At 41.1% G+C, this 13,656-nt stretch overlaps 1 protein-coding gene across 1 annotated transcript; it reads left to right on the forward strand.

Moving 5' to 3' along the window:
• Positions 1–977: 977 nt before the first annotated feature.
• CHRNA6 (cholinergic receptor nicotinic alpha 6 subunit) lies at positions 978–10,767 on the forward strand. The gene is made up of 6 exons (XM_085317023.1): positions 978–1,056; positions 3,463–3,602; positions 5,425–5,469; positions 6,578–6,687; positions 6,806–7,793; positions 10,193–10,767. Exons 1-6 carry the CDS (start codon positions 978–980, stop codon positions 10,313–10,315), a joined length of 1,485 nt encoding a protein of 494 aa, XP_085173149.1. The 3' UTR covers positions 10,316–10,767.
• The last annotated feature ends 2,889 nt before the right edge of the window (positions 10,768–13,656 follow it).

Below are 13,656 nucleotides of genomic sequence, written 5' to 3' on the forward strand. Positions count from 1 at the left end.
TGCCTGCAGATTCTCTTCAGGCATTCCTGTTGCAAAGAAACCTGTACTGAATATTTAAGGAACAAACAAATTAATCTTTATAGGATTTGAACCCCCTCCCTTTTTTTTAACTTCTATGATAAAGAGCAGTGTTATATCCCAGTGAATCTGGTCTATTAGCTACTTCTCTGACAGCACTTAATGTTTTTCCTTCAGTTTACTGCTCTATTTCCACACCAGTAACATACCAGCACATGGATGATACCACAGAAAAAAATCACAGGAAAACTGATGTTTTAAGCTGACTTGTCTGTCAGGAAGGAACTTAGCACACTTAGGTATTCCTGTCAGATGGCAATAATAAGTCTATTTACCTTAGAGTTATCCACCTAGAAAATTGTCAAGCAATTCTAGCACATGATACTCTTTCTATTTCAAAGAGTTTCTGGTAGAGGTGTTAAAGCCACATAGCATCCATTTCTCCTGCGGCAGAACTGGTCCTCAGCCAAGAAATTGAGGTTGTTTCATCCTTGTATATTCTGACAGACTCACTCAGGTGGGATCTGTGAAGAAATCACACCGAGCAATAGCTAAAGCAGCTGCTTTTGAGTGACTATTCTTTAGACAGTGGGTGGAGGGATGCCTCCCCACCCCACGAATGCAGCTGCCTGTGGCTCGCCTTCCATCTCTGCTGCATGCTCATACATTCCCCCAGAGGCAAAGGTGCGGGTGACTGGAAATGTGAAAAGTCACCTGATCGGATGCTGCTCAACTCCTTTCTCTCTTCACATTGTAAGCTCTACTTGCCTGGTGATAGCAGGAGCAACTCTGCAAGGCTTTGCTGTGCTCAGCAGACTGCAGAGTTTGCTGCAAATGCAAAACTGAAATCTTTGTACCACCCACTTACAATCCAAGGGGCGTCTGTGTCTTCTTGCCTTCTGTTTCTGGGCTTTTCCAAACCTCTTTCCTCAAAACGAAGGTTTGTTCTGCTTCTGGCAATGCATCCTGAGAGGTGGCAGTGTTGGCGTTACCCTGCTTTCTATGTGTGGGCATTTGTGTTCACACCCTTGATTAAAGGTAGGCTGTCTTTGATACTCATCTCTAAAATACCTTCTAGTCACTCTCTGTGCTTCTGTTTTGCTGGAATGAATTCAGTGTAAACTTTCTACCAGCCATTTATGTCTTGAAACCTGTAATATTTTAGCAGTATTTTAAGGGAGCTTAAGCAACACTTATTTTCACACATAATAAAACTGTTTATTTCAGTGACTTAACTATTTGAGGAACTGCTTTTACTGCAGAATGGAAAACAAAATGGAGCTCTGCTAGTATTGCTAGATGCTTGAATTTTGACATTGCTTGAATAATGCAGGCTAAGGATGTGCATGTTATGTACTCACACTTTCAGAAGTGAGAATTCAATATATTTTATTCATTGTTGTTTGTGATTTATTACAAAATGSTCCAGAGTAATTTCGAAGTACAAGACTCACTGAGTTTCAATAGCATTTCTGCTATAAGTCACTACACCTCTGCTGATGCCCAAGACTCACATTCATGAATTATTGTGCTTTTATTAGCAGGGTATTAGGCATTGTCTTAGAGCAGCACAAATAAAATGAGAAAATGTAAATGAAGTATAAAAATGAAAGGCCCGAAAATTTGCCTATTTCCAAAGATTGCTTTATTTTAGAATGTGYCCATTAAGAAGCCAATAGGAATATTTCAAATGAAACATGATTTTAGATTCACTGGCTTTCCTCCTGTCCCCACAATAGGGTTCTTCTAGTCACAGTGCTACAGCTGTGATAGAGAGGTCTGAAAAGGAAGCTACATTTCCTTTTTGAATGGCGCAATACACAATGTACAAGTGTCCAAACTCTACAGGCAGTAACAGTAATGTATCTTCTCTAGGTGTTGTTAAAGGGATGAAATAAAACATCAAGTAAGGGAAAGATTACTGGCATTTTCATTCCATAAATGAAAGTCACCAATTACCAACATTTCAGCTTTTAATTGTGAAAATCCCTGGAATCTGAGCATGACCTGTATCATCTTAAAGGCAGTAATGTCATTTTTAAAGATAGAGAAAGTGTGGCCTATGCATGAAATCAGTGCTGTATGCTGAAACAGAGCATCTCCATATAGGACACCTGTTCAATCTCAGGCCACAGTGATCACTGGAGGAAATGCCAAATACAAATGTATGTCTTGTGCCATACCAGAAACTATCTAAYCCAAGCCCCATCTGTTCTTGATGTATTTGCTGTCATCAAGGCCGACTGTGATTGCTTTCCTAAAGTATTCTAGTATAGCTTGGGACTAATGCAAAATATCATGACCACATATCTGAAACAGTAATTTTTTATCACTCACGTCAATAATATCCTTGGTTGCATCATGCATCCTTGACAAGATAGCTGTGCTCAATATGAGAAGCAAGTTCTAAATCTTTGCCTTATGAAGTATTTTGACTCTCAAGTGCTGAATTATGGTAGTGGGTTGAAATAGCAAAGTCGCTAAGAAAGATATTTTTCTAAGCTGATGTCACTAGAGACCATACAATCTAACTTTTCCTTTTAAAATCAAAGTTTTTAGCCTTTAGCACTGTGAAATAACTATTTCAGATGTGGGTTGTATATAATGGATTCAGAGCATTCTTCTTGAGACTGCTGCAAGGCAGCTCAGTGCCTGTTGTACAGCTTACCCTTACTGAGCCACGCAGCCTGTCCTGCACTGAGAGTTACAGCTATGACCTGCTTATTCCCTAAGAACAGCTTGCAATGTCAGAAATCCATGCTATTTTGTGAGAAATTGTAACATTTCCACTTCTTTTTCTCGTAGACCTTAACAAAAAGACATTCTTCTGAGCAGAAACTGCTCTCAAGAGTTAAAATAGMAAACCTGAGGATAAAATGCACCTATAGTTTTTAAGGCTAGGAGAAATCATTATGATGACCAAATCACACTTTCTGCCATAGATTTCAATGCAGTAATTGCAGCCTTAAGATTTTAATTTCTGAGTAAGAATTTATGTTTTTCATAAACTCTGACTTTTAAAGTAAATGCACCCAAAAGTGAGTTCATTTCCAGATAGGTTGTCCTTCTACTGTTTTGGCTGAAAATGCTTACCTTGCTTCTGCTCAGAATTTGCCTAGCCTCATCTTCCAGTCACCAGACCTTGTTCTGCTTTGGTCTGACATCGAAGTGTGCCAAATGGTGGCTTCTGTCCAGCTCAGGGGACATTTATGTTCAGGCCATTACCTTCAACTTTGAGGAGTCAGGGAGCAGTGCACAAAGTCCTTCAGGAGAATGCTTTTGACAGGCAATATACTATAAGTCTTCTCTTTCTACTGCTGGGTCTTGGTATTCAGTCAAAAGTGCAGGACAAGAAATATATCATGGAATAGCACATTATCCAGCATCTTATTTCCCTCTTCCTTACTTTGAAGTAGCTCTTCTCATTTATTTTTATCAACACAGCTGTCACAGCCTGTGAATCAGAAGAACGACTATTTCATAAACTCTTCTCCCACTACAACCAGTTCATCAGGCCAGTGGAAAATGTATCTGATCCTGTCACAGTGCATTTTGAAGTGGCCATTACCCAGCTTACAAATGTGGTAAGACTCATTACAAAAGGCTGTTGAGATATGGGGGTGGGAAGAGATTTCAAGCATGCATACACATATAAACTGCTAAAACAGCAGACTGCGGTGATTGCACCTGCAAATCTGGTAGTTCACATCATCATGTGTGTCCATTTGTATGTGTTGAGTCCTTTGCAATTTTGTCTGTAAGCCAAATCCCTTCGGTGTTCAAATAAGTAGTTCAAACTGTACTGATTCATTTTCTCTCTCTAGTGTCAAATCTCTCTACTTCAGAGAACAACCTCCAGCCCCCACAGCAGCAATGCCAAACATTCATGCCCACTCTCCACAGAGTTAGCCCACTCCAGAGCCGTCTGCTTGTGTCCACATTACAAAGCATGTAGCCTAGTTCTCCCTTGGGGCTAGTGTAATTTCCCGAGTGACCCTGAGACATAAAATTATTTCTTTTCRTGTTTAGTTCAGTTATTTGGTTCAGAGTAATGTAAGAGCTGTGTTGCAACCTGTGAGGTGGTGTTTTTAGACGCTGAACTGGGAATAGCTATTATGTGTTGTGGGATGTATATATAGAAGGGTGAGTTTGTGTAAGGTGGGAAACTTACTGGGATAGTGTAGAGGGACTGTGGAAGAAGCAAAATCTGGTCTGAATGCACCAGGTTACAGTTTGCTCAATGAAGTTGAATTATCAGCAGAACAGAACCTGAATTTCAATTCCCAGGGATCTTGCTGGGACCATAATAAAGCAACAGACAAACAGAATGGAGCAAGATTCAAGAGCAGCTGGGGAGTTAAATTATTTGAAAGTTTAAACAAAAGCATTGTAGGTCCTCATGGTAGAGATAGGGCTTTGACCTCTCAGCTGTTAGAATGAGTTTATTAAAGTATTTTGTTTCTAGAGCTAACTTGGCAGATTTCTAGAATTTACTTCAATCTTACATAATGGCCTGTGGAACTGCCTTGGGATGAAAAGGAAAATGATAAATAAACTAGCTTGATTTTCTGAAGAAACGTTCTCACAGATACTGTGAATGTCAGCCTGCATTCATGAATGTATGTAATCTGATTCTTTGCAAATTATTCTAGGCTGAAGGCACATTAGAACAGGACTGATCATATATTTTTGTGCATCATGTAGCACCTTTCTGATTCATCACTGACTGTAAAAAGAAGGTGCCAGTTCTACAGCTATCTACTTTATTGCTGGTTCAGTGCATATAAGCTCCAGGGGCTTGCATATAAAAGAAAGAATACTGCCCTATGGATGCCATTTTCCTTAAGTTCAGCCAATACTGTGCTAAGCAAGCAGGACATTTTGGAAACAGGATCCCACAAAACATAGCTGCAAGAAGAACCTTGTTCCACTAACACTTGTCAGACTAATCATATGCTTTGTCTTCATGTGTTCAGGCCTCTGGCATACTCTTGGTATGTCAGATATCTGCGGGTCATGGCCGCTCAAAAATATCTGTAGAGCTGCAAACTACCATGCAGAAAATATAAGCCTTCTGGAAATAGCTTTGTTTTGCCTAGTAATCTTTCACAAGCACCCTAAAAATAACCTATAATCACCTGAGACTCACAGACCAGAAAAAGCTCATGTACGCTAATATGGAATTTTGGTTTCTACTTCTATCAGAATAAATCTGTGTCTATCTCAGGATACTATAACAGATTTATGGAGTGAAGATGTGTGTGGTGCTAATAAYGCCAAGGTTGCAGATTCGATCCCGGTGTGGGCCTCTCGTTTGAGGGTTGGACTAGATGATCTCCAGAGGTCCCTTCCCACCTTACCAGTTCTGTAATGATTCTACGATGCTATGTTTGTGTTTGCTTCTAGGATGAAGTTAATCAGATTATGGAAACCAATTTGTGGCTGAGACATGTAAGTGACTTGCATTTCTTATGCATTTTGCATAGATATGGGGAAATGTATGCTACCTTGAAAGTTAAATCTACAGAATAAGTGCTTGTTTAGTAGCAAGGGTTTTAAAAATACATATAAGGAGAAGAATCTCCATTAACCAAAGCTCGGTTTGAAAAAGTCTTTTTCATTATGTGATCTTATTTCTGAGAAGTAAAAAAGTGCAACTCATCTCTCCTGTGCAGTGCATTCTCTTCCAACTCCATTATCATCTGTTTATCCAATAAATTTCACTTAGCTGAATGTACCTGTTAAGGAATGATTAAATATACAGCTCTGCAGTCCCATATCATCTCCCATTTATGTTTCCAGTTAAAATATTTATTAGCAAAAGAAACATACCTCCTTTTCTCCTGATGGTTTTAGTAGTCATGTATAGACAAAGAGCCTTAGAGAATCTAAATTGCTGAGAGAAAAAAGCCATCTTCCACCAAAATCAGCTTGCTTCAGGCCCTGTTTGTGGTSCACACAAAGCTTTCTGCAAAAGTTGCGATGCTCACAGGATCCTCAGCGTGGGCTGTGTGATAGGCAGTGATAGGGCACTAAACAGCAATGCAAGAGATCTGTGGGACATCCCTGGCTTCCCTAACTTGGCAATTCACTGTGCCTATACTAGTAGTATGAGGTATTAATGTCCCCTGGCAGACACTGCTTGTTACAATATGCATATATAGTCCCTTTTTGATTCAGACGCTGGTCTCTCTTAGCCTTCAAGATCCACTCTGATACCAACAGCAGTGAGGCCCATGTTTACTGTTTTAACTGGGGAAGTAACTTTGCACAGGTTAGGGTCTGCACTGCTGCAGCAAGACAAGGAGAAGTCTCATCATCTCAGCAATCAATATCCTAGATATTGATCCTACAAAAGAGGAGGTAGCAAATCAATGTGAGCAAAACCCGTGCATCMCCTGTTTTTCTCCAATGCCTGTTGTCCTTTGGGCTGTTTTCCCCTTCTTCTACATGCTTTGATTTCAGTCTCTGTTATACCGTGTCATTATCCAGGCAGATCTGAGAGGCAGATATTTGCTGATTACAATAGGTTTATAATCCTTGTTCATTCTATTTTCAGATTTGGAATGACTACAAATTGCAATGGGATCCYAAAGAATATGACGGCATTGAATTTGTTCGGGTACCAGCAGATAAAATTTGGAAGCCAGATATTGTCTTRTACAACAAGTATGATGAATGCTCTTCCATTTTACACTTTCTCTTAGAAAAGAGATGCAGCGTCCCTGGAAGATACTGGTTTACTTTCATGGTAATTTTCATTTCTTTACCTCCTTTTTCTTTCCAGTGCTGTGGGAGATTTTCAAGTTGAAGGCAAGACCAAAGCCCTCCTTCGCTATGATGGAATGATCACCTGGACCCCACCAGCTATTTTTAAAAGCTCCTGTCCTATGGATATCACCTTTTTCCCATTTGATCATCAGAACTGTTCATTGAAATTTGGTTCATGGACCTATGACAAAGCCAAAATTGATCTTCTGATCATTGGCTCCAAAGTTGATATGAATGACTTTTGGGAAAATAGTGAATGGGAAATAGTTGATGCTTCTGGCTACAAACATGACATCAAATATAACTGCTGTGAAGAGATCTACACAGATATAACATACTCCTTTTATATCCGAAGGCTGCCAATGTTTTACACCATAAATCTAATCATTCCCTGTCTCTTCATCTCATTCCTAACTGTGTTAGTTTTTTACCTGCCATCTGACTGTGGTGAGAAAGTGACTCTTTGTATCTCTGTGCTACTTTCTTTGACTGTGTTTTTACTGGTGATCACAGAAACAATCCCATCTACYTCTTTAGTAATTCCTCTCGTAGGTGAATATTTGCTGTTCACCATGATATTTGTGACTCTGTCGATTGTCATCACAGTGTTTGTCCTGAATATACATTACAGAACCCCAACCACACACACAATGCCCAAATGGGTAAAAACTGTCTTTCTTAGCCTGCTCCCAAAAGTCCTGCTCATGCAGAGGCCTCTAGAACAGCAGAAAAAACACACATCTACAAAGAGCAAGAAAGGATCAACCAATAAGTCAGGCAAGTCAAAGCACAGCAAACATAGAGATGCCAAATCACAGAAGGAGCAGCGATGTGGTCACTGTGATAGAGCAGCAGAACTCAATACCATCAAAAGCAAGCAACTAAGCCACCAGTCACTGAAATGGACAGCAGAGCATGTGGACTACTCCCCAGAAGTGAAAGATGTCATTAGCAGCGTTCAGTTCATTGCAGAGAACATGAAGTCTCAAAATGAAACCAAAGAGGTAAGGAGGTATACACCTGACTGGGCCACACAAAGCCAGCTGGGCACAGGGCCAYACACAAGAGGACAGCAAGTGAGGGCTGAAAAACAAGGCTTAGGAGAGCAGCCCAAAGGAACTGGAATTGCTGGAGAAGAGAATTGTGAGACCTGCAGATGGGTCAAAGTTTCCTGCAGGAAGGGAGGAGATAAATCATCCATTTGGGGGTAGAACAAGAAAAGTAAGCTTGTCTGTTCTTCATCTATTCCCAGTGGATAATTTAAGCAGCAAGAGAGTTTTAGATTAGACATGAGGATGACCTTTCTTGGGGGAGGAGAGGAGGATCTGCTTGTGGAGGCCATGAGGTATGAGGTAAATGAACATTGATCAGCAGTGATTCAGGTAGCCACAGCAACCATATTTTGAAAGAAAAACTGAGTTTGGGGAAAGAYAGCTGAATAAAACCAGAAAATAGATTAATAAAGACAGACTGAAGACAGACAGAAGGAGTTTTAAAAATGAAAAATGGCATTTGGACTTATGGACTTGCTTATTTGAAGTTATAAATATTTCATCCTAACAAGGATTACTGTTATAGAAAATGATGCATGTTGGTATTTTAAGAACTCAGGGGTGAGGTCCTCAGGTGTAAACACATGTAACTAAAAGCAGCTCCAACAAAGGTTGTTGGACACCTATGTCTTGCAAAAAATAAAAATTTTAAGACACTCCAGGATGTTTTWAAAAAGAATTCCAAACCTAATGAAACGTTAACATGCTCTAGGTRACCCTGCTTGAGCAGAGGGGTTGGACTAGATGATCTCCGGAAGTTCCTTCCAACCTTTATGATTCTATGATTTACCTTAACCAGTCATGAAATGTTTCCTTTTAGATTTGASTTGTTAGATGCTATATGATGGCAAAATCCATTTCGATATGAAAGGCTGCTGTTTTTATCTTGAAAAATGCAAATATTTTGTGAGGAAACCATTGGTATTCCTCTTTCTATCAGAATAATTTGCTGAGATCAGCACAAATTCAGGTAGCTTTTCTGCCATCCAAAAATTACATCTCCCTTTTTTWAAAAAAAATGTAGTGGACAATTTTTCATGATAAAACATGTATCTAACTTTGAACGCAGAGCTACTGTTAAGACTGGTGACTGAAGTGCACAGGATGATCTGGCATTATGTGTCAGACCCCAAACAAAAGGCAGACATCTTTCAGTACAGAGATGAGAAGGGAGCTGAGCCTGTGCCCTGATGTCTTGCTTGACCCCAACATTTCTGTCCTGCTCTCACTGTCACTCCAGCTGCATAAAACATGGCCATGTACCATGTCCATCCAGTTTCTTGGATGCACACCAGATAAGCAGAAGTTTTGCATGAAGCAGTCACAGCAACATGCCACTTTGATTATACAGCTCATAACTCTTCCATTGCTAGTTTTGCTGACGTGGATTTTGCAGAACTCTCCTTGACATGAAATTGCATTCTCAGTCTGGCATGTGTATCATCAGCTCTGTCTTTTACTTTTCAAGACGTATTAGAGGTTGAAAGCAGATTTTTTTTCATCTGAGAACAGTCCCTCTCTTTAGGGCAAAGGAAAAAATGGGGTTTGTTCTCAGTCAAACACTGAGGAAACTCTTCTGCAAGCTGCTTCCTGCTTCATCAGCCAGCCAGTCAAATCCATCTGGGTGATACCATGCACTAGCAGTGTGTGAATAACAGCCCTTTAAAATGGTGGAAACATTTACAGCAGCTGGAGTTTTTGCTGTATTTTCTTTCCCAAGAAGCATAGTGGCAGCTTCTTGGAGGAAAACATCCAGAAACTGGGAAAAGAAAACAAGGTGAGAAAATGCTTAACAGCGATTATTTAGTAAACACTAGGTATTATATGAGTGAATGTTCATCCTTTGATGCAATGGTCCACATACATCAGTACAGTTTAGAAGGCAGTAACTGCATTGAACATGTTTCTAGGTGCATATCTAGGTGCAGAGGTAAGGAGTTCTCCATGGCCTGCAGCCAGAGTGTGCTGAGCACACATGACACCGCACTTCACACAGTCCAGGCCCTTGCTTTGCCTCAGTCCAGTTGCCCCATTTGTTGAAATGAGCCAAGTCTGATTGGAGTGACACAGTGGCAGAKGAGGCCAGAGGAGCAAAACATGAAGATAGTTCAGAGAGAGGCACAGAAATGGGGCCAGATCTTATGTTATGATCATATCTACTCTTTGAAAATCAGCCCCCTCCAAAGTCTTGAAAGTGACAGCAAATACAAGCACCGCATTCTAATCTGTATGTAATTGCCTTCTTCATCATGTTCAAAAGCACAAGCACAAGGGACATCTCTACCACACAGCATCAACCCACAACTGCATGTTACATGTAGTTTATCCTTCTTTCTTTCTTTTTCTTGCAGGTGGAAGATGATTGGAAATATGTAGCTATGGTGATAGACAGAGTATTTCTCTGGGTATTCATAATCCTATGTGTGTTTGGAACTGCAGGGCTCTTTCTCCAGCCACTAATAGCAGCCATATAACCCTGATCCACTCSTTTGTATCCATTTTTGTTTTATTTGCTTTTTAATTCAGAACTCTTTCCTACATTTCTGTCCTCTTATACCACCCCTCTGCTTACCCCTCCTCAGCACCCACCCGCAAAGGGAAGGAGAGAAGGGGACGGTTCTCTGGGAAAGCAAACACAAAATATCATAAGAAGAAGACTAAAAATTGGAGATGAGGGTGTGGTCTTTTTAAGACAGCACTGCTGGGATTTTGATAGTGTTTATCTGACTTTCCCTCAGTGAGATGAGCAATAATAAGACCACTGACCAAAGGAGGCCACTAACCAAACCTAATGAGTTTTTCACTTACCCTCATACCAGAGAGATACTAGGATAGTTAGCCCTTTTGAGTGCCTTGACCAGAAACAGCTCTACCTGGCTTTGKTTTTTTCTGCTTGCCATAACTCTTCCTGAGCTTTAAGTTAATTTACCTTCCCTCTCTCTCTTTCTYTCTCCTTGTGTAATACTTAGTCTTCAGTTTGGCATTTGGATGAGGAACCAAGGTTCTACTGGCTGAACCAATGGTCTTTATTGTGATCTTGTGATGGGAAAGCCAATAATCCAAATAAAAGTGCAATCCAACTGATCCCTTGATCTTGTGATATCTTGGATACAATTCAAAATGAGGTCTTCCCATCTTCAACATTGCATGCACCCAAATGAAGATCCCAGATCAACAATACACACATTTATGTTTTTGCTTGAAGTCAGATATGTCTTAAGCACCTACAATAAAGACAAACCTGCTTAACAATTTGCACTTCATGTAGCCTTGCTGCCACCATCTAGAGCATCCTAGAGACTTTAGAGTGGAATAATCTGGCAGCAGATACAGAAAACCAGAAAAAAACTGAACTGTCYGTAGTTTGAAATTCACATTTGAAATGGTTTCTGTCACTTAACTTTGTAGATGCTCAAGGTCCCCTTTGCTTCCTGCTGCTGAAGAGCAAAYACTCTACATGGTGAGTTCCAGCAGAATTTTCAGGCCGCATGTTTCTCTCATTGGGCTAGCAGTTGTCATTGTCCACGGTCTGTTCTAAAAACTTTTGCTTTGTCCCTGACAATCCTATTCGTTTGTCACAGAACAGCCTTGAAAGCATTGGATTGACTGGAGTATTTCTGCAGTCTTAAAACCCAGGGCAGACTTGGCATCACAGCAGGAGAAGGTTGGCTATGGCAAATCCCATGCAGGGCTGAGCAACTTCATCCAAACAGCTTTGCAGCAGATGTCCCTTTGCTGGCTCCCCACAGGTGAACCCTGTGTGCAGAGACCTATTCTGTATTTCTAAGCAGACTTCTTCTGGGGCTGAGGTGGCTGCTGTACAACCAGATGCCAAACAGTGTGGTGGCATAGTGACCTAGTGTGATAATCCTAAAAATGTTCTGTAGTCGTGCACCTGACGTGGTTTCCATACTATGGTCACTCTACCCTCAGGGCCTGTGTCTGTTTAGATTCCTCATAGTTTTGCCCCAAAGGATTCTTCACTGAAAAGCATCATTCCTATTGAAGCCAAGGGCATCAAGAGTAAAAAGCCACTCTCCACCATTTGCATTATTGGAGGCCCTAACTTTAAGTCTATAATGTAAGTGCAATATTTTTAGTGCCTGCAATGTGTCAGTCTGTGCTTTGAATTTCACCATTTCTCAAGCAAGTGTGACTTCTTGTTTCTAAAGTCCCTGGCAAGCCTTTTTCTGATAATCCTTAATAAAATAGATGGAACTGGAATATATGGCAGAGATAATGGTGGAATGACAAGAATATAACCCATCTCAGTCCAGTATTTGAAATATGTAAAGCCTGTTTTCTAGAAGAAAAGCATATTTTCTGTAATCCATCTGAATGCTGCATGTGTGTGTAGTGATTGACAGACAGATGTATGAACGAGTACTGTTTATTCTGTCAGTCTGTTAATTAAATACCACTTCTGGGACACAATTTCTTGAAGAATTTGTATTTTTTTCAAAGGCCCACAACTGTATGATACATGCACAGATGCTACAAAATGATCTTTGCTGCACTGGCTGCTAAAACAGCATGAGGGAGAGGGGAAAGAAGGGGAATTTGAAGAGAAGTGTTTTCTGAGCTTTAAAGATTCATTCCTAGGGGAAAGACATCTAACATCCAGCATTTACTGTTGCTATCTACGACCACATGAGCAATGAAAAGTATTGTGGCTGAAGTTGTGCTGCACTGGTGTCTTAGGCAGGGTGGTTAATACTCCACAGCCAGTAGGGCATCTTTATCAAAATCTGTGGGTCTTTAACAAAACATGATGTTACAACTACCTGTGTCCTGTTATGAGATGTCCAGACAGCCCAGCCCTTCATGTCCCAGTACCACCTTCCTGTCCATGCCATTTATCTACCACTCATCTCTTTGTCTTTCCTGAGGGCCTAAAACACAGGCTTGGACAGCTAGGTTCATCAGCCTCATATCCTGAGAAAGAAAGCCTTACAAAGTCATGTTCTATCTTTCCCTGGTGCTAATGTGCCATTTCCCTTTCTTTTCCTCCACTCATCCAGCACCTTTTGGATCCTTGGCCGTTTTCAGCTGTGTTTATGAGGAGACTGGGGGCCTAGCACATGGTTACACTCCTGCCAGCGTTGTGAAAATAGATGACTGGCTGGAGAGAGTAAGAGCATGGTAAGCACCTCACCTCAGGGTTAGCTGTAGCAGGGGCCGCATCTGAATGGACATCGAAGTACCCACAAAAAAGAGACATTTTTTAGTCTCCCCTAGGTGTTTGCAGGCCAGTGATCAACAGTTTTGTGGAAGCTCAGAGACAATCAGTGCAAGGAAATAGTGAGTAGTGAGATTATAAATATAGAAAACCTGGAGGCAGGTCTAGGAAGACCAGAGGCCAAAAGTCATGGCCTGTGCAAAGCATTTACACATCTCTCATCCTGAAGACTTGAATCTTAGTGACCTTCACCAGCATGAGCCAGAAAGAGCAGCTTCGCATCAGCTATGGCCACATGAGACAGAGGGAAAAGGACTACCATACTCATTTTCTCCTAGAAAAACTCTGCACCACAGATAATTCAGGGGCTCAGGCAGGAAGAGCTGTTACACAGTCAATTGGACATAGCACTTTTTTGAGGAAAAATGGCTACCTGCAACCCTAGCTTGAGACCACCCTGRGGAACTGGCTGGGCAGTCACCCCATGAAGCTCGTGGTTACAGACATATCTCTGCCCTTGCAGAAGGACTGGGGAGCCCAAAAGGCATCACTAACTGCTCAGTGGGCAGGCAACTGAAGTGTCGCAAGGTGAGGATGGGACGATCTGCCCGTGAGCACCTGCAGCACTTGCCCAGG

The sequence above is a fragment of the Rhea americana genome, unplaced genomic scaffold, assembly GCF_003343005.1.
Source record: "Rhea americana isolate MKP2758 unplaced genomic scaffold, rheAme1 scaffold_115, whole genome shotgun sequence".
Taxonomy (NCBI): Eukaryota; Metazoa; Chordata; class Aves; order Rheiformes; family Rheidae; genus Rhea; species Rhea americana.